The 22,052-nt window shown below is 42.8% G+C and overlaps 1 protein-coding gene across 2 annotated transcripts in view; it reads right to left on the bottom strand.

Moving 5' to 3' along the window:
* PAH (phenylalanine hydroxylase) overlaps window positions 1-22,052 on the bottom strand; it is a 237,327-nt gene that overhangs the window by 185,652 nt on the left and 29,623 nt on the right. For both annotated transcript variants that reach the window (XM_078674775.1, XM_078674766.1), the window contains one exon: window positions 15,104-15,287. In XM_078674775.1, the coding sequence (XP_078530901.1) occupies window positions 15,104-15,287 (184 nt within the window). The remainder of the gene's footprint in view (window positions 1-15,103; window positions 15,288-22,052) is intronic.

Consider the following 22,052-nt stretch of genomic DNA (forward strand, 5'->3'; position numbering starts at 1 on the left):
ATCGACGCATCACCTCCCCTGTCAGCAAAGAATCGATGCATCACCTCCCCTGTCAGCAAGAAATTAACGCATCACCTCCCCTGTCTAGCAGTAAGGAACCAACGCACCACCACCTCTGTCAGTAAGGAATCGATGCAGTCACTCACTGCACCCGCCTGCAAAGAGATCTCTAATCGCCGTTCAAAGTGCAGGCGGGTTGCCACCTACACTGCGAAAACACTGAGCGGCTTTAAAGCAGCCAGTCCATATTTCACATGAATGTACTGCCCCCAGGGAAAGGCGGGTTCACAGCTGGCCTGAGAGAAAAGCATTCATCATAATACCGCACATTTTCCTTCATTGCGCTGGGTGCAACTGTTAAAGGTTGTGCCCAGCACAATGAAGGAAAATGCGCTGCATGTATAATGCGGGCCCTGGTGTATATTATGAAAATTATACATGTATAAATGGTTTAAATACATCCCACAACTAACCTCATCAGACACAATCTGAAAGCAAGTTTTTGTTTTTAGAGAATATTTTCTTTTATTATACATTTGCCAGTAATGTTCACTTTGGTCAGTCCTAAACCATCTAGAGATCTATGTTAAACAATTACATTATTTATATATTTCTTGTATGTAGATATATTTGAAAGAATGGGTGATATTAGGCAATAAATCAGGAGTGCTGAGATGTGCAGAATGATAATCCAGGCTGTCATCCCATCTTGGGCAGGGCTAATGTATTTGATGATATTAGACTGGTTTACATTTGGCTCTCATAAGCATACATCTAGAGGCCTAGAAAAGGATCACATGTAGCATTTCAAGGGTAGTGTAGGTATGGTTGAGCACTGCCAGACACTTCACAGTATTCTCAAAAGAACAAGGGAACCCACAAGGTAGATAAGGACCTTGGGTGTCAGTTTTATATTGAAACAGTGGTCCTTAAACAAAACATTGTGGATAAGATAAATATAGACTAGAATCAGTGCTATATGGAGAGTGTCCAGCCAGACAACCAATTTAATAAATCAATAAATTCAAAAATACAAATAGGAGCACATCAATACAGTGGGACACAGTCCTGCATCCTACATGAACACATGACAAATACATTTAGACAGAAACATTTCAGGCAAGACAAAAGTAGCTTGTGGGATTTGAGGATAATTGTAGCAAGCTTAGAAGAAACAGTTAATGAACTTTTATCACATTGGATTAATGTGCATACTGTTTACATTAGTCGATGACGTTTCGATCCTTTTAAAAAAATAGTAGGATCATCATCAGGACGGTTAAGTTACATGCCTGAATTATATAGTGCCTTCGAATTACGTCTGGGCTCACAAGAGGTGCATGGAGGCTCAGAACGAGCCAGACACCCGCAACAATGGACGGATCTTAATCAATATTGAAGAGGATCTGACGGTAATGGATGACTTTATTGATTGATTAAATTGGTTGTCCGGCTGGACACTCTCAATATAGCACTGATTCTAGTCTATATTTATCTTATCCACACTGTTTTTTTAAAAAACACTTTACAGTGACATAGATTAGATTGTTTTAATAGATCTAGTGAATAAAATAAACACAAAGGGAAAACTATCAATATGACCTAAACGGTTTACCTGCATGTACCAATTTTTTTAATATATTTCAAGTTGACAGATGTTTGTTGTGAGATATTCAGACACTCGACTTTTTTTGTACACATCATTTTGCATTCTAGTAATGTTGTTAAACTCTGCATGTTTAGGTTCAAGAATACATCTTCTGTCATTAAGCTACTCACTACGCACTAATAATTTTCTAATCATATATATTTTGCACATTAATCTCTTAGATCCCCAATCAGCCTATATATCTCAGTATTCTCTTCTTTTGAGACTAAACATGTAGTTCTATAATTAATAGACGTTTGTAGAAGTTCTGGACCTTTTTTATTCTATTAGCCCCATGAAGACCCTTTAGAACTCTGTGAAACAGTAATCCATTGTGTATTTCACAATTTGCCAGAAATGTTTAGACAATATATGAGTAAATATATAACCGTACACCCACCGACCCTCGTTGCCCCAAATTCTATCCCCCCCACCCCCTTCACAATATTGAAAGTGAGTACACTTGGCTCAACTTCAGCTAGGGAGAGTATTTTTTCAAATCTCAAAAGTTTTTGCCTGAAACCTTTTTCAGCTAAATAGAACACTTTGTGTACGCTTTTATCAACTTTGATTTTAACTTTGCAAATATTGGGGAGTTCATGAAGATGGCATGGTTGTTCAAAAAAAGTTACAAGCTGGAGTAAATGAAGTTACACCACTTCATCAACCCCTAACAGACCTGTGGTAAATAAATAAATAATACCCTATTTTTGAGTGCATGAATGAATAACAGATAGCTCAATAAAATAAGAGTCAAGATTCGAGGTAGTGGGAGTTTTGCAGGTTTATTACAGCATAAGGACAGGATCAGGACAACCTGCATAGGAATAGGATGACAGGGCCCAGCAGCTGCTGGGGCTGGATCTGGGATGAGCGCGCTAGCTTTTAATAACAATACATGAGCATATATACATAACGCAAACACATAGCATTACATTGCAATAGGCGTAACAGTGGGTGGAGCAGTAGGTGTGACGCGTAGCAGTCGCGAAAGATAAGGGTGAGAAGAAGGTGTAACAGGGCGTATACATAGACATGTGATGCAAACGTAACAGAATATGTCATGAATGGGGCGGAAACCATGGAGGGGGCTACCTGAGGAGCCGGGACCTCTAACCTAGTGGTGCGCGCAAACTGGCAATGACGTATGACTAGGAGAAGCTGGGGGCTATGAACTCTGGGCTAGGAGCAGAGACTGAAGTCTGGAGGGTCGGAGCGACATGTACCTAAACCCTATCTAGTATCTGATGTTTAGGGAACATGTTGATATAAACTAGAAGTCAAGAGGGGAAAGGCTAACAGACTCTAAGACTGGAGCATGCATTATTCTACATGTAGTGCGTGTTGAAGAATATTAAATGACCATTAAATGCAGTATTTCTCTAACATGGAGCCCTGAAGGCTAGACAATGACGGAAACTATTGATGCGATTCAGTAGCTTAGGAATGCAGAGAAGGAGGGCTGAACTGATAACTGGAATCATAACATACTCTTGGCAGACTCAGAGGCAGAGCCAGGCTGGACCGGGCACTGCGAGGCAGGAAGTAAGTGAAGGGTCGAGGATACAGGTGGGGGCTGTATCGCTCCTCAGCGAGGCTTCAGGAGACAGGAGCTGAATCTGGTGTCCGGGCCCTTTTGAGGCCTAGAAACGGGGACTTTATAATAGAATAACGTGCACACTGAGAAACGTGGCAACGTAGCTTTACATAGGCCTGATATTCGTAGTATTCACGAGGACTGGAAACTGGCATACTAGAGGTGGACACAACTGTAATTGTGTCTTTTAATCGAACATGGGAAATAACATATGCATATTAATCATGCACACATAACATATGATGGATGACACGTAGGGACACAGAACATGGCAAAATTTACTTTTCCACATTCCCTCCTTGTCACTACGTTTCCATCAGGAAACATCAATATTCATGATACCATCTATCATTTCATACAGTATCATTTGCTCATCTCGAATTCTCTTAGAACGGGATTTAGAACGGGACTTGGGACTAGGAGTTATACTAGGAATACAGGATGTAGCACACATGCCGCAAATCGCAGGGCCACATTGTATACAGAGGCAGCAGCTGAATATGATCGCTACTGCTATACCTAGAAAGGACAAGACTTTCCATCCCCATGCGGAAATTATATTCCAGAACCAACCGGACCATGTCCAGGTGCCTGGATCTTGGTGTAACAGATGGGCAATTTTATGGAGTCTGGTTATAGCTGAATAAACAGACGGCGCGTTATTTGGAATGAAAATGCAGCAACTAGATCCGATGACTCTACAGGCCCCGCCCCTATCGGCCAGTATGACGTCAAGGACGAGACGATTTTGCAAAACGACAAATCTCATAGCAGATTGCTCTTCGGTTAGGTTACCTAGAGCAGAGGCAGTCTCATTTACTACAGCTTCAAGGGTTCTTGTTAATCTACGGATTAACTTACTATTCTGGACAGGGCCTATAAAGAAGAAGAAACCTTTATTGAAATCGGTATATTGTTCTAGAGTAGTTTCAGTATAATCGACAATCGGGGACTCCCTTCTATGTCTAATGTGTACTAGATGTGTGTTTCTATGATAATCAGGTGGGGCTAGGAAAACTGGTGGCAGTAGGAAGGCAATGTAACAGGTTCCCTCCCAATCGAGGGGCAGACGAACATATGCGGTCTGACCACAAATAAAATATGAATGACGTGAAGCTTTGAAAATAGATTTCCCACTGTCACTATACTTGACAACAGTAGTACAATCACTATGTCCTACATGTATGGAACCATTATTTCGGACACATAATTCGCCTTTGACTGGTAGTACTGAAATAGCAGGTAAGTCTGGAGTAGTATCAGACTGAACATTCAGGACCATGAAATTCGACGAATAATTACCTAAATTATACACTTCATTTTCTAGATCTAACCCGGTTCTGTGGGGGAGACCTTGCTTGTCTGGGAAACATGTACTGTTAAGAAAAGACATATCTGTTGAGGATGACGTTAACGTGGACCATGCCCCACACGAACCATTATGTGAAAAAGGATAAGGAAAGAGTGGCAGAACTCCCTTCGGTGTCTGGAAAGGGGGGAGTCGACCACACACCCAACAATTAGTGGCATTGCTGGACTGGTGTGAGTAATGTAACATGCGGATAAATGAGTTATTACGCATGGCGAGGCGGTAAGAGAGTTCATGAGGAGGCAGATCACTAAACGTGTGCTCTACTGTAGCATTAGCAGACTTATTTACATGTGAAACTGGGAAACATAGGTAAAATGCATAACTGGTGCAGGAAATCATAAAGCTGAGAAACAATATGAAACATAGAAAAACGATACATCGGATTGAGTTTTGACTAACTCTCTCACTATGGGGGTCTATTTTATACATGTCAGAAACAGTCTAACCGTTTCACCTAGGGGAGGACTTAGACAATCAAACTGGCTGACTTAATTTACTAGACCGGAGTTTTTGTTTATACTCCTGCTGCGGAGTTTTCTCTAACAGGGGGGGTTTTGAATCAATGTCATTTGCGGGACAGTCCTTGAGAACAATGCTTTGGCAATCCTTCAAATCCTGGGAAATGTTCTTAAAGACGGGTTTCAGTCCATTAAAAAGTTTAACATGAGAAAGGTGCACCCAGCCCTTGCGTCCTTCCAACTTCACGGCTGTACGGGTGGTGAGGAGGACCTGTCGGGGCTCTTTCCAGCGAGGCTCCAGCGGACTTGATCTGTCGAAATTCCTCACCAATACCATGGATCCTGGAACGATTTCATGCGGTGCCACCTCGGTATTGTCTGGAAATGCGGCGGCAACCTGTGAACGACATGAGTTGAGGGCAGACATCAAGGAAGCTAGGTAATCTGTCAGCATATTACTTGAAACATCAGTAATACTTCGGGGTCTAGGAGTACCCCACATATTTGGGGGGCGGCCGAATACGACCTCGTACGGGGACAGACCTGATCTGGAATGTGCGACCATGCGCATGTAAAATAAAGCGACTGGCAGAGCTACTAGCCAGTCCACACCCTTCTCTTTACACACTTTTGCAATACGGATTTTCAGAGTCTGGTTATGTCTCTCAACGAGACCGGCTGCTTCAGGATGGCGTACACAATGGAACTTCCACTGGTACCCTAGCAAAAGGGAAACATGCTTCATGAGTTCGGATGAGAATGGCTGGCCGTTGTCAGAATATATGACTCTAGGGAGTCCATAACGGGGGAAGAATTCACGAACCAACTGCTTGGCAGTGGTCGCGGCTGTGTAATCTGGGACTGGATATGCTTCTGTCCACCTGGACAAAGCGCATACAACTACAAGGACATACTTGAAACCTCGACATCGCTCCATCTGAATATAATCCATCTGGAGGACTTCAAAAGGGTGGTCAGGGGGCTGGAAACCACCTTGTTCCACCGGGACACTTTTACCTGGATTAAACTGACAACATATCATACAGGTACGGACTTTCTGCTTAGCTGCAGCTCGTAAATGCTTGTTGAACCAAATGTTCTGGATACTATCTAACATAGCTTTTTCTCCTAAATGTGCTGGACTATGTGCGGTATTAATAATGACTTGAACCATAGAGTCGGGGAGAAACCATGTGGTTCTACCCTTCGTTACCCATCCTTGATCTGTCTGGACCCCTCCTTGTTCGGACCATTTCTTGATTTCATCGGGAGTAGCATGTAACTGGATATCTATGACATCTTGAGTAGGGTCCTTAACTGTCATACATGTAGTCGGATCTGGAGTATGTGTCTGTGTCGGATTAACTTGAATGTCTGGAGTCTGTGCTGTAAGCTTGGCTGTGCGATCTGCTAGATCGTTACCTTGGGAAATGGTGTCAGTAACTTTCGTATGTGCTTTGCATTTCATGATAGCGATAGATGTCGGTAAGTGTATGGCATCTAACAAAGCTTGAATAAGGAGACCATGCTGAATCTTGGTTCCATGAGAAGTCATGAAACCTCTCTCCTGCCAGAGCACTCCGAAGTCGTGTACAACTCCAAATGCGTAGCGTGAATCTGTGTAAACATTAACTTTCAAGTTCTTGGCGTGTATGCAGGCTTGTGTCAGAGCAACTAGCTCCGCTGCTTGAGCGGACAGGGTATCAATACGGTGTGTTTCAACAACTTCAGTGTCAGTAGTCACTGCATATGCGGCGACTAGTTCTCCTGTACTAGTTCTCATACATGAACCATCCACATAAAGTGTCAGGTCGGGATCTGGTAGCGGAATATCTGTCAGATCTTGTCTTGGCTTTGTCGTAATGTTAACTACTTCCACACAGTCATGTGTGGCAGAATTCGATTTAGCTGATGGTAACAGTGTAGCAGGGTTCAGGACGTTGCAGCGTCTGATTTCTATGTGTGGCTGGAACAGTGTCAATTCATAACCTGTTAGACGTGCAATTGTCAAGTGCTGAGTCTGTGTTCGGTTCAAAAGAACTTCCACGGAGTGTGGGACTTGTACTGTCAAGGTATGTCCTAAGACTATGGAATCACTTTGTCTGATAGCTAGTGCTGTGGCTGCAACTGACTTGAGGCACGCAGGCAACGCCTGGGCGACTGGATCTAATGTGCTCGAAAAATAAGCACAGGGCTTGTTTTGTCCTGCTTGATCTTGTGTGAGAACAGATAATGCTGTACCTTCACGTTCAGTAACGAAAAGTGTAAAAGGCTTACTGTAGTTCGGTGTAGCTAGAACTGGAGCTTGGCATAAAGCTTTCTTTAACTCATTGAAACTAAGTGTATGTTCAGATGTCCAAGGGAGAACAGTCGATACGGCTGCCTCCTGGGTCGTTAACTGTATCAGTGGTTTGGCTAGAAATGCATACTGAGGAATCCATTGTCTGCAGTAAGAAGTAAGGCCGATAAAAGCACGTACCTCCTTCTGGGTCTTGGGCTGAGGAAGACTCGCTATTAACTGGATACGGTCAGGTGTCAACTGCCTACCCCACTTGGACAGTATGTGTCCTAAGTATACCACTTGCTGGACACAGAATTGAAGCTTCGAAGGGGACACCTTGTGCCCCATCTCGGCTAGGAAATACAGAACCGTCAGTGACGCTCGCTCGCAGTCACGTTCGGAACGGGCTGTGATCAGTAGATCATCGACATACTGGAGCAGGGCAGTGTCAGTTGGCATGTGAATGTTGTCTAGTTGTCTCTTGAGTGCTTGACTGTAAATGCTAGGGCTTTCTGTGAAACCTTGAGGAGCTCGTGTAAACATATAGCTCCTTCCATTTAAACAAAATCCGAAAAGGAACTGACTGTCTGAATGAATAGGGACACTGAAAAATGCGTTCTTGAGGTCTATTACTGTAAAGAACGTGGCTTCGGAATCAATGGCTGTCAATAGGGAAGAGATGTCTGGGACAACTGGGTACTGCGGAATAATACATTTATTAAGTTCTCGTAGGTCGATCACTAATCGATATACTGGGGTTGCATTTGGATCAGTACGTTTCATGACTGGAATGATCGGAGAATTACATACGTTGGAGTCAGTTTCTACAACTACTCCTTGAGCGATGAGCTCGTCAATAATTTTGGATAAGGCTGCTACAGCCTCGGGTGGCAATCTGTACTGTCTGATTCGTGGTAACACTACACCTGGTTTGAGAGTCACACGATAGGGTGTGATTTGCATATAACCTACATCAGTTGGACCTTGCGCCCATAAATGCTGCGGTACATTAGACAGTCTTGAATCAAAATCTCGTAAAACATAGTGACCCTTAAAGTCACGTAGGAACAATCGTATTCCCTCTGGGGAACAGCATATAACTGCACCTAACTCTTTCAGTGTCTTAATGCCTAATAGATTTTCTGGACATGACTTAGTAAGTAACAGATCAGTAGTACGGGACAATGGACCTACTTCTAGAGTAACTGGCTTTGAAATCTCATTTATGATAGGTTTTCCTGAAAATCCAAGGGAAACATTTCTTGAGCCTGAGAGCGGAGCCCCTGGAACTTCGGCGTGACTAATTGTGGTCCTACTTGCCCCTGTATCAATCAAAAACTTTCTGTCTTTCCCTAATACTTGACTGTGAACATAGGGACCTTCTTGATCTACAGGTATCTCGATGAGAGGCAAGCCTACCTCCCTCTCTAGGCTGTTTCATGAATACTGCTGGTACTCTGGATACTCAGACTGTGCATACTGGTACATCTGCTGTGTGACATGCTGGGTTGCAGCAATAGGCTGCGGTACTGTAACTGTCTGTTGTGCATTCTGTGGCTGAGGAATCTGTGAAACTTGCTCTTGTCTAGGCGGACGTGGTCTTTCTTTAGTCTTACCAGTAGCTATGTTGTGTTTCAGAACTGCACACTCATTTATAAAATGACCTGGCTGTTTACAATAATTGCAGTTCCCTTTAACGGGAGCTGCAGGATGACTGGCTTGATTCGGACCCCTCTTCTGACTGTCTTGAGGAACAGATTGTGCAACTAGTACTTTCATTTTCGTGTCTTTCATACGTTTTCTCTCGTGTTCTTGCTCTTCCCTGATTCTATTCTGGTGGTATTGGAGCATTTGCAACATCTGGGACGGGGTATTAGCTTGCCAGGTACTTTCGACTTTCAAAACTCGATTTTTAATTTGTGGACTTGAATTCTCGACTAATTTAGTAACAAAAAGGTGAGGGTATGACTCACTACTTGTCTTGAGGCCACTGTTGATGCTGAAACATTTTTCAAATCTAGAATAAAAATCACTAATATCCTCATCTTGCTTTTGTTTACAGGCTGAGATTGCATCCCAGTCTTCTTTTCTCGTTGTCAATAATCTGGGTAAAACTTGTATTAATAATTCTGGTAATTCTTTACATTTATCTCCAAGACCGGTACCTGGTACTCGTGCCTTGTCTTCAGCTTCTAGAACTGCCCAATCGATCTTTTTCTCTCCCACCTCCCATTCTTTTTCCTTGAGCTTTTCATACACCCCTGCGGGCAGCAGAACCTTTAACATTTTAATTATATCTGGATATGTGTATTCTCCCATACGGAGCATGTCTTTTAATTCTCTATGGAACCCTGCTGGATCTTTGTCATGACAGGGAATTAATTTCTTCATCTCGAGGAGTTCCATCTTTGTTATTGGAGTGTATACAAACACTCGCTGCATTTCGCCACCCGTTCCTTTAACTGGGTGGACTTCTCGTAACGGATTCTGTCTCTCCATGTAAAAGGGTTTACTTTCTGGGGGTGAGACATGAACAAAATGCGGGTTCAGAAACGTTCTATATTTGTGACGCTGTTCTAGGATGACACTAATTAAGTCGGTACCTAGACCTTTCCATCTATACTGGAGTAACTCGTTCAGGACATCATGTAACGGACCTGGATCAGAGTGCTGACCCTCATACAATGTAATGAGGTGCTGAATCATATACATACCCACCAGTCGTTGTTCGGCTGGGGGCATTTTCAGAAACATTTGTGCCACTATTTCGTCTGGAAAAGTGGTAGAATCAGTAATCCATCGGACTGCTGATCGGGCTAGTTCTTGTTCATGCATGGTACTTAACTCACTGTAACCGATTCGTGATTTCAGAATGTGATCGGTAGCTTGGAATACTTGTTCTAGTGAACCTTGTTCTGGTGCTGGATGATGGAAAGTAGACTTGTGTTCTAGGCGTGAATGGCGATCTGGAAATCTAGATTTTCCTACATACGCTATTCTGGCGGGATTCTCGTCCTCTACCTCTTCAGTATCAGAGTTACTTTCTTTCTCGCTTACTTGTGCTGCTTTACGTTGTTCGTGTATCTTTATTATTTCTCTACGGATTTTCTTGTACATACTCTCCATAGCACCGACGGTCTTGTGCTTACCCTCGGCTATATTATCACTCCACCTTGTCAGGGTTCTCATTTCGGCTGGATCTTTAGACGGGTAATCTTGTTCTCTTATTAGACAATTGATCAGAAACTTTAATATCATGAGCTGGATCTCGGCTTTCCTTTGAGACATGGCCTCGCTAATACTTTCTGGATCATCCCCTGTACGGATGAAACGATATATTCTGTCTAGATCTTCTTTCATATTCGGTAAGGTGACTAGATACTCGGCCACCTTTCTTACGCGGAATGAATATAAAACCATATTATCCTCGCCTGGGACTGGATCATAGCCGCATTCGGCAAGGGATTTTCTTATTTCTGCTACAGTCTGATGTCTAGGCGTACGCTGTGACGCTTGTGCATGTAATTCGGCTGTCGTTAAACGCTTGTGTGGCGGCGGGGTTTGAGGAGTACCTCCCCTGCGGCCCCTAAACTAGAGTCTTCTACTGAGGCTCTTCGTCCTGGCAGAGTGGGAAATGGAAATGTAGGCTGGACTTGTATGGCGGGCTGGACCGGGGGTACCGTGACAGGTACTCCGGTGTCTGGAGAAATGGGAAGTGCCTGATTTACAGGGACTGGCGGAGCGCGAACAGGATTTGCATATTCTGGGACTGTGTCGTCCAAATAGGACGAAATAAAAATATCAGCTGCGGTCTGTTTGTGACGTAGCTTGGTCGGAACTAATGGTGGCGGGAAATTACTGGATGCCTCTGGGGTCGCTTTTGGCAAGCCCTCGGCAAGGAGAGGATACATACCCTTAATAAGGGCATTCCTCTGTCTGTCTGACTGTTCGGCTTTGACTTGTTCACCTATCTCGATTAATTCTTTTTCTTGGGCTCGCTCTAAGGATTCTCTACTTAATTCTGATTTTCTGATTTCTTTTTCGGTTCTTTTATGAGCTTCTTTGCGCCATAACTCAATGGCATCTTTCTGTGACTGTCTGGCTTTCTTTTTCCATAATGCTTCTTCTACTCGCATGATGCACTCAGCATCCCATGTACCCGATACGGGCCATCTATACTTTTCTTCTAACTGTTTGGTATACTCTACCCATAAATCTAGATACAATATGGCGCTTATGCCATGTTTCTGATACATAAAGTGACCTGGACTGTCCCTGGGCGGGACGGGAACTGCTGCTTCCAGCAGACCCTTTCTAGTTTTTAACTGACGTAACTTGGAAAATATGGGCATGACTGAACTGTAATCTAGACACAATACAATACACAATGAACACGATACTTATTCCCCATTCATACCACGACATTGAAATACATGAAAAACATTTAAAATAATCAGTTCGAACAGAATACTACCTGGAAATACTGAGAACAGAACACATAAATTTTCTCGAGAACAGAAACTGACTAGAACAGAAACTAGATGCACTGCTGAAACAGTACGAAACTTACCGGTCTCATAAAGAGACACGTCAGGACCCGCATCCACCGAAGTGGACACTTCGTTTGTGGGACTGTGTACCACCAACCCACAGACCAGAGTCAATGAAATTGACCCTGTCTAGATACCACCCCAGTAACGGTACTCACCGGGCAGCAAGAACGGAAGGCCTCAGACTGGACTGGACTGCTACGACGACGGACGACGAACTTCGGACTTCGGACTTCAGTTACGGGTGGACCTCCGGATACCTCGGACCTTGGACTCTTGGCTTGGGCTCTGGTCGGGACTCGCCGCGTTCCTCCACCGTCTCGTCTGGATGCTGGACCGCCTCCTCCGTCTCCTCCGTGGGCCTGAGGGATACTTGAGCAGAAATATCTGCCACTGCGCAGAAGAGTTCCGTCACGACTGCAGAGGGTCAGGGGGTCGGCGTGGCTTCACCGACGCGTGGGGAAAGGGCAAGTCCCTGTTCGGGCGCCATTATGTGGTAAATAAATAAATAATACCCTATTTTTGAGTGCATGAATGAATAACAGATAGCTCAATAAAATAAGAGTCAAGATTCGAGGTAGTGGGAGTTTTGCAGGTTTATTACAGCATAAGGACAGGATCAGGACAACCTGCATAGGAATAGGATGACAGGGCCCAGCAGCTGCTGGGGCTGGATCTGGGATGAGCGCGCTAGCTTTTAATAACAATACATGAGCATATATACATAACGCAAACACATAGCATTACATTGCAATAGGCGTAACAGTGGGTGGAGCAGTAGGTGTGACGCGTAGCAGTCGCGAAAGATAAGGGTGAGAAGAAGGTGTAACAGGGCGTATACATAGACATGTGATGCAAACGTAACAGAATATGTCATGAATGGGGCGGAAACCATGGAGGGGGCTACCTGAGGAGCCGGGACCTCTAACCTAGTGGTGCGCGCAAACTGGCAATGACGTATTACTAGGAGAAGCTGGGGGCTATGAACTCTGTGCTAGGAGCAGAGACTGAAGTCTGGAGGGTCGGAGCGACATGTACCTAAACCCTATCTAGTATCTGATGTTTAGGGAACATGTTGATATAAACTAGAAGTCAAGAGGGGAAAGGCTAACAGACTCTAAGACTGGAGCATGCATTATTCTACATGTAGTGCGTGTTGAAGAATATTAAATGACCATTAAATGCAGTATTTCTCTAACATGGAGCCCTGAAGGCTAGACAATGACGGAAACTATTGATGCGATTCAGTAGCTTAGGAATGCAGAGAAGGAGGGCTGAACTGATAACTGGAATCATAACATACTCTTGGCAGACTCAGAGGCAGAGCCAGGCTGGACCGGGCACTGCGAGGCAGGAAGTAAGTGAAGGGTCGAGGATACAGGTGGGGGCTGTATCGCTCCTCAGCGAGGCTTCAGGAGACAGGAGCTGAATCTGGTGTCCGGGCCCTTTTGAGGCCTAGAAACGGGGACTTTATAATAGAATAACGTGCACACTGAGAAACGTGGCAACGTAGCTTTACATAGGCCTGATATTCGTAGTATTCACGAGGACTGGAAACTGGCATACTAGAGGTGGACACAACTGTAATTGCGTCTTTTAATCGAACATGGGAAATAACATATGCATATTAATCATGCACACATAACATATGATGGATGACACGTAGGGACACAGAACATGGCAAAATTTACTTTTCCACAGACCTCTGGTCGATATACTTGTTTTACAGAATTTGTTTGCTAGTTTGAAGCTCCAACTATACTGAGGAGAACATGGAACACTTGCACTTGTATACATCGCAGCCGTATGAAAGGAGTTAATGAAAATACCCCACACATTTAGCACTGAAACATACATATCTGAAAGGCAAGGCATGTATGGATTCCTTACCATCACTAGTAAGAGTAACTAAAGGATGGTTATGATATGACTGGAATGTACAAAATGCCACATGCACCCAGATGAGTTTAAAGACTGGGTTAATCTGTGTGAAATACATAGTTAGTTGATAAGCAATTGTTTTTTAGCTTACTGATTTTTTTTGTGCAAAGCTGGTTTCAAGTTATGTCTAAATCTAAGGTTCTAGGCAAATGTCCTTGTTTGAAGTTATAAGGTGCTGATCAAAATATTCTGCTTCTTTCAAGATTTTGGCCTCCTGCAAAAATTGTGTGGCCTAGAGAGGGTGTTCTTGATGAGTGCCAAGAGGGAAAGGATGACTGGATGTTCTTTGTTAGAGTTATATATGTGTTCGTTTATGGGGTTGGTTAAAGACCAGTGAGTAGTCTGTTTACATTAACGGGGTTGTGTGCTACTTATTTACACATACGTTGTAAGTGACAATCAATCCTTTTGGTCATTATTATTCCTAAGTTGCAAGATACATAAAGAAGTGTGTTGTACATATTGTTTTTAATTCTTCAATGCCATTCTAAAATATAATAGCTCTCTCTATAAAAACGAGGACAAAAACTAGCGTTTTTTTAAATATTTAAGAAGGTTTGCGATATTTCAAGAAGATAAAAATCACAATGGCAGCTTATTTATTCTACGTTATCATCCTCTTTAACAATACATATATGATGTAATACTGTAAAATAATGCTGAAAATATAAAACTGCAAGGATTACTTTGGTCCCCTTTACTTATCATGACACGTATCTTTAAGGACGATAAAACCTGTCTCCTATTTCACTTTAAACTGTTTGAAAGGCAAAAAATCTCTTAAATGATACATGAAATAGTGTGTATGTATGTATTCGATATGCTCTCATGTTTCCACATATTTGGTTCTGGTTTCCTTAAATCAAAGCATTGCTGCTAACTATACACCTTTACAAAGAAAAGATTGAGACACAAATGTCTCGAGACAGTAGTCAATCATGGAAAATCTACTCCCAATGGGGTGATATGTTTGTAAATGATTCGTAAGTGACAGTGTTTATATCACACAATATTTCTGTATATGGTATTCTGATATGTAACTAATCTTGCTGGTGAGTGTTCAAATCTAGGTACTCAGCAGTAAATGCCATAAAATTGGGTAATTTGTAATTATTAATGTGTTCTTGTGTTTACTTCTGTGTAATCAGGCTGTTAAACACTATGGTTGGCTCATATTTTACTCAGCATTTTATGATATGTGTAAGATAAAAATGAATGCAATATTAGAGTGCTAGAACATTGTATTAATTCCTTACCAGCATCCTTTTTCTTGTCACGTGACAGCTCATGGACAGTTGCACCAATGTCTTGCCTCAAACACCTGACAATATCATTCAGAGCAGAGTCACCGTTTTGCTCAAGATTGATGAAGAACTGATATTCATCCTTGTTCAGCCGAGAAGGTCTTGATTCAATGTGTGTCAAACTGATACCCTTCTCCTGCAACGAAAGAGGAGCAGAGTACAATGAGATCATGTTCCTTCAATGGTGCTAGCAGTGAGAGAAGATGCAATAAGGCTGGGTTCAGGAATGCAGCCTACTTTAGATAAGGTTTGCAAATTATTTCACACAGCCAAAGAGAAATTAATGATGATGTATTGCGTGTGACTTTCATTTCCAAATGTGAAACACCATCTTTTAAACTGGACCTTTCTGACATTCAGAGCACGGACAAGATTTTGTCCAGCGTAAGAACTTTCATGTAAAATAAGGTGTAATTCCTAATTTGAGCCTTTTGGCATATAGGTAATTGATGTTGTTTTGGGTTAATGGTTTCATTAGCGACTTATAATGGTTAGATCACTAACCTTTCATTGTCACTGTTCCTAGTTTGACACATACTTTCCACAATCTTTTCTAGTAAGATGTAATTACTCAAAAGGCGTTGACCAAACTTGGAGGTCCCAATGACACTCTATCCCCCAAGTAGACGTGATGTAACCTATGGTTATTTAGTGGTTTTCGGGCCATGTAAGAGGCTCTATGAAGAATAACATAGAGTTTTGCCAAGGACAAAATAATTTAGTTGCTGTAAGGCTGTGTTTGATATGCTCTCTTGCCCGCACAAATCTTCCTCTGTCAGCTTCTTTTCGCCATTGTTTTAGTCGCTTTAGTTATCTGTGTCTTCATATGTCTAGGATTTCTCTCTTTCCGCCTAATAATGGCTCTCATCTCCTTTAATCGTCCCTTCTCTCGCTCCCATGTCTCACCCCTCCTCTATTCCCTCTCTCTAGCATACATTCCCATAAATGCTTCTAGCTCGCTCTTTTTATCCCTTTGTCTCACTTCTACTCTTCATGCCGCAGGTCCTATTTTTCCACACTTCCCTTTTATTATTGACACCATTCCCTGTTCACCTCTCACTGATAACCATCATAATTCTCTCTGATTCTCTTTCATCCTACATCTCTACTCCCTGCCTCATTCAGGCCTCCAATGAACATCATCGGTGTGTGAATGTAGTGATTGATTGTGTTTGTGGGTTAAACAGCTTGCTGGGACTTGGGGCCATATGTATCAAGCCGTTTTTGAATCGCAAAGGCCGAAATTCGCAGAATTTCGGCCTTTGCGAATCGCAAACGGCCTTTTTGCATGTTTTGGTATGTATGTAATATCCACAAAATAAGGAATAGCAAATATTTGCGATTCCTTATTTTGCCATAGCATTTAAGGAATCGCAGTTTTGCGATTCCTTAAATGCTATGTATGTACCATTTTGGGTTGCGAATTATGGTTAAGAATTCGCAAATTACCACCAACTTGTAGTTGATGGTAACTTGCGAATTCTTCAAAAAATGCACAATGTGGCATTTTTGAATGTGGCATGTGATGCACACACATGCCCATAGGGCATGTATGTGCGCCATATGTACACACATGTACATTTCAGGAGTGCAGCAGGGTTTTTTTGAGACACCCCTGCACCCTTGAAATAATTCTCAAATTGCAATTAGCAAATTGCAAATTCGCATTTTGAGAATTATTTCGCAATCATTCCTATGGGCCTCCTGGCCCATAGGAATGCATTGGAAATTATTCCTTAATTGCGAATTCGCAAAATGTGAATTCGCAAATAAGGAAGATTAAAGAATCGCTAAAATTTAGTGATTTTCTTCATACATACCATTTTGCAATTCCTAAATAGCGATTTCTTAAAAATCGCTATTTAGGTATCGCAAAATAGATTGTTGATAAATATGGCCCTTGATTCGAATATTTGTTTGCTTTTTTTTTCTCTCTAACCAAATGTGTAAAACTATATGGTGCGCTTGGCAGATTCAACACCGTCTTTCAATTGGGAGACAGAGGTCCTTATTTAATGGTTGGCTGGGCGGGAGCACTGCTGTAAATTGGTTGTGCTCCTGCCACCCCAGCTATATGGTTCCACCACTCTCTTTAGAGTTGGGGGACACCAGCAGAGCCTCCTCTGACTCCACAGGTATAAACCTTTGACCTGGCGACCTATCCGCCATGGGGCTGCTGGGTAACAGTGGCAATCGCCCCATCCTGTCGAGGGTAGGACTACTGTCACTCATTCACCATCCCAGTGGCAGCCATGATGGGTATAACCAACACGGCCAGAGAATTACAGAATGTTCCCTGTGTGCAGGGAGAAAACTTCCAGTGTCAGTATGATGTTTTTTTTCTTCAGAGAAAGAAAACTCCTACTTTAGGATTTTGTTTTCTCTGAGCAAAAATGTTTTGTGAATGGGCACTCTAAACATGGCACCTGGGTGGCATGCCTCCAGTACTGTAAAGGGCACAGCTACGCCACCATAGTTTAAACGAGTTTCAGTGTCTCTTCTCCCTTCCATGACACATGATGAAACGCCATTTTTCTAAACATATTCTTCATAGTAGAAATGTAATGTTTGGTATTCCTGACCGAGTTTTGAGCAGGGGTGCACTTGTGCAATTTCCGTGTGCACAATGACACGAAATTTCAGAGAAATTACCCAAAAAGTAAAATCTTGCATTTCGATCTATAATGGTAAAGTGTGAAATGCACCCTCGTGCCATTTTGGATGCTATGATGCATTTCATGACGAAAGAATTGCAAAAAACACAAGTGTCATAAATAACATCCGCTACTGTTCTGTGTTGCGTGGTCCAAATGGATTTTTAACCAAATGCTCTTGAAATTACGCAATAAAGCATGCTGCCGTAATATCAGGAATTTTACATAGCAACTTCAGTGTAAAATTGCAGAATTACACCTGCATGAAGAAAATGTAGCTTGGACCTAGTTTTCAGCCTGGTTTTAATTCCATAATGATGATGGTTCCTGTGAACACACCCGTGTACATCAAAGGAAGCAATAAAGCTTTGGGCCTGTTTTTATCAGCATCCAAATATCAACTGGGGAAGAACCAGAAGAAACCATCAAGTGCATTGTAAATCGTTTGATAAAATTCATCCTTGCCTTTTGTTGTAGTTCTTGTCCTGAAAATAATGCACCTGAAAATGGTCTGTCCTTTTGAAAGGGAACTGAAATCAAGGTCCCTGACAATCTGTAACAATGTCATCTTGCAGTCCAGGGAACCTAAGCGGAAGTCTGATTAATTCTAAAGCTCCGTAGTTGCCCTTGCACGGCATGGTTCAGTTGGCTGTGGAGTCCAAGAGAGTTGAATGGTCGCTGACATTCAGCATACGGTGCCACAGATTGCAGCCGAGTTCACTGCAAGAGTGCCTAAGAGTGGAAGATGAATGACCTCTGCCCTGCCCTCGGGCCATGCTTTTTTTCTTTTTTACACGGTGTTACTTCTTATGTGGATGGCAGCCTATAATGTGTCTATTATTTTAACATTGTGTGCTGCTCGTACTTATGAGAGAGCTGTTATCAGTAACATAGTACTTTGGGGGGTTCTGTTGAGTGCACCGGCTAGAATGTGAGCATTGACAATCCTGCAGCACTTGGTCTGATTGGTGCAAACCAATTTACGCCACAGCCACTCATGTGTTCTCTTCACACTGTAAGAAAGGTCTCCCATTAAATCCTATAAACATCTTTTTAACCAAACACAACAAACATCACGAAAATTTGCAAAAGAGGAAACATGGTCATGAAGGCTGTCATTACAGGTGGGGAGCCTCCCAAAGGGGGTTCTGGCACCTCATTTCAATGAGTAGCTCAGAAAAGTTATCCAATAATCCACAAAATACAGAAATGACAAGCATGCATTTCCGACCTGTCTTCTGATTTTCATGGGCTGCTCCAGTTTGTATTTTTAAATTGTGACCTGAGTTGGTCTTTCCTCGATAGACTCAATGAGAGACAATATTTAAAACCTATCAATATGAAACCTACTCCGCGTTGTGCTCCAGTTCTCAGTGAGTCTTTCTACACTCACTTGAATTTCATTAAAAGTGGGTGGGTCGTTATCAATGTACTTTTGGATTCCTTCAATGGCCCATCAGATTTACAGCTTTTATTTGGGTGGTAAAGTGATAGCAAACTTTCATAGCAGTTTAATCAATTGTGTTCTGGAACAGTATGATACATGCATGTTTCATGAGGAATAGCATGTTACCTTCATGAGTAGAGGCCAAACTCATTGCTTTGATTCAGACTATATGAATTATGACCGCCATGAATGCATGTTATATGACTTATCCATGCAATTTATGCATTTAACCGTCTTATCTTCTGCTCTTGCGCCAAAGGGTATCATGGCGTTTTAATGAACATTTTCAGTAGGGTATTCAATGCATGAACTTTCAAAAAGCTTCGCAAATAGGAAATAGGAGTTCCACCTCTGTTCTATAGTGGGGGCTATCAGGGGCTTTTATGTGACGAGAAACCCCCGCTTAGCCATGTAAACAGTCTGACATTATCTCGGAGTCCAGCACAAAAAGCTTGGTCAGGAAGATGGGGGGGGGGAGTGGAGGGGGGTAAGCTTCATATTTTCCAACAATCACGCTTGCATATAATGCTAAAATACAATATATAGGACAAGCAGTGTGCAAGAGAGGGGCTAAAGGGCAGTGGAAAAGGAGATGAATGCCGTACTGAGAGAAAACACATTTTGTAAAATAACCAACATTTTTTAAAACTTTCAAAACAGAGAGGGAGAGAGAGTGTGCATGCGTTTCTGTCTGTGTATGTAAAAATTCCTTTTGGAATCTGCCAGACACTTCTTCACCATTCACGACTGAAAGCACCTGTATCCAAGGTCGGATTGGTAACGTAGGCACTCGGGCAATGCCCATGGGGCCGGTGTCCAGTTCCATCTGTGGGCTGCTTTTTTGGGCATTCAGGGGGGCCGATTTGGGTGGTTTCTGCATTGTTCGGATACTGCCAGCGGCCCAGTGGGTGCCTGAGTGGCCTTCCTGGAGGCAGATGGGTGTCCATTACCACCCTTTTTTTAAAGGGCAGAGGTGTCACTCTTTTTCTCTCACTGGACCGGCCCATTAATGTATGCATATTGAGCGGGGCCTGAACAGAAGTGGCCTCACTTGTTTTTTTAGGTGTGAGGTGTGATTTACCAGGGTAAACTAATCAATGCATGTTTCTTAAACCCCGCCACCCATTTTTTTAAATAAAATTTCGCTGAAGCAGTGTTTTGCAAAAGGCAATATGCATATGTATGCGAATTTTTTTTAGCGTCCCCGGGACAATTTTTAATCCCAATACAACCCTGCATGTACACAACTAGTGACCCTAAGTAACACCCCAAGCACCCTCTCCCCCGCCACCCAAGTTATGCCCCTGGATACAAGACACCCTTTGGTGTACCTGTTGACTGTGCTGGCATACACCAACAGGTTTGATGTAAGCAGCACAAAGTTGTGTTTATTGTCCCCAAGCTCCAGTTCAACATTATTTTTTACTTTGGTAGAAACAATTTGACGTATTTCACAATAGTTCTGTTCTGATCAATAATCCCAGATGAAAGAGGCCGCGTGTGTAGACATCTGTTGACAAAAGGGGGCGTGTAGGTGACCGGAATAGGAGTTTACGCCATTTCCAAGTTCCTTCTAACATGTTATGCAAGACCCGTGTGCAGCCTGGGGGCGGTAGGCATTGCCATCATTCTATTGGCTGAGTCTGGGGACTGGCAGGTGTGCCCATAATCAGACGTGTTGCGTGCTTCGTGCACGCTCACATGGTTGGTCCAAAACAGAGGCAGATTGAGAAACATCTGATGTTTGTTATCCCCTAATAGGTTACACACGTGTCGGCCCCTCTGTTGCTGAACCACGCACACGCACTCTCGATTGCAACAATTGGAACTCAATGGGGAACATTGCGCTGGGGAACATTGCGCAAGTGGATCGAGCGAACGTTTTGGAACAAAAGAGATCACGCACTTCGAATTATATTTTAGTAACAAAGCAAAAAGCTATAATATTGTAAACAAGCGTGGTGCGCTTCCAGTTTTACGGCTGTTCTATTCTGTTCCGTTCCAGCCTCCAGGCTTACACTACTTGAGAAAAGTATCCAATGAGTCGCTAAACATGCTGCGCGATAGAGTTTCATCTAATCACAAGAAAACAAGGCGCTATGCTTTGCAAAAAAAACATTTCGAATGTCGTATCATTTATAATGACGCTGAAACATAAGTAGGTCTACGAGCCAAGGATCAGTATGTGTTACTGATGATTTTCTGGTAATTGATCATTCGTATTTATCATTGGCGATTAATATTGATAATTAGGGTCACTGCGATTATGAGGCAGCAGAGGACCACCTTATTTGGCAAGGTCAGCTAAATTATGCAGCAGGAAGGCACATTATGCGTCATGGAGGCGCCACATTTTGTGATCGCATTACTTTATGATTTCGTCATTTTTTAACATACTAGCATTGTCTGGACAAAGCTTTCACCTCATTAGTACCAATTTAATACAAAATACAGCAATTAGCTACAGAAAGGTCACCAGGGAACCTTTGCAAAGGGGTGTTCACCTCGCAAAAGACACACAGACGATGGACAGAATGCAGAGCAAATCAAACATTCACCCCCAGTCAATAGATCTGGGTTAAATCCATCATTCTTTTGCTCACCATGCCACCCCAGTTTAGACCCAACCATATGCAAATCAGTCTTGACCCCGTGCCTCATGGGAACAGTCCATCCCAAACTGCCAAGCCACGTCCTCCTTGGACCGGAAACAAGCATCCTGGGACCGGTTTCGGGGCATTACCTCATAATCAGCCAGGCTAGCTTGAATCCAGTGACACAGTGAGCCTGGGACCCACGT

Source organism: Lissotriton helveticus, chromosome 1_1 (genome assembly GCF_964261635.1).
Source record: "Lissotriton helveticus chromosome 1_1, aLisHel1.1, whole genome shotgun sequence".
NCBI lineage: Eukaryota > Metazoa > Chordata > Amphibia > Caudata > Salamandridae > Lissotriton > Lissotriton helveticus.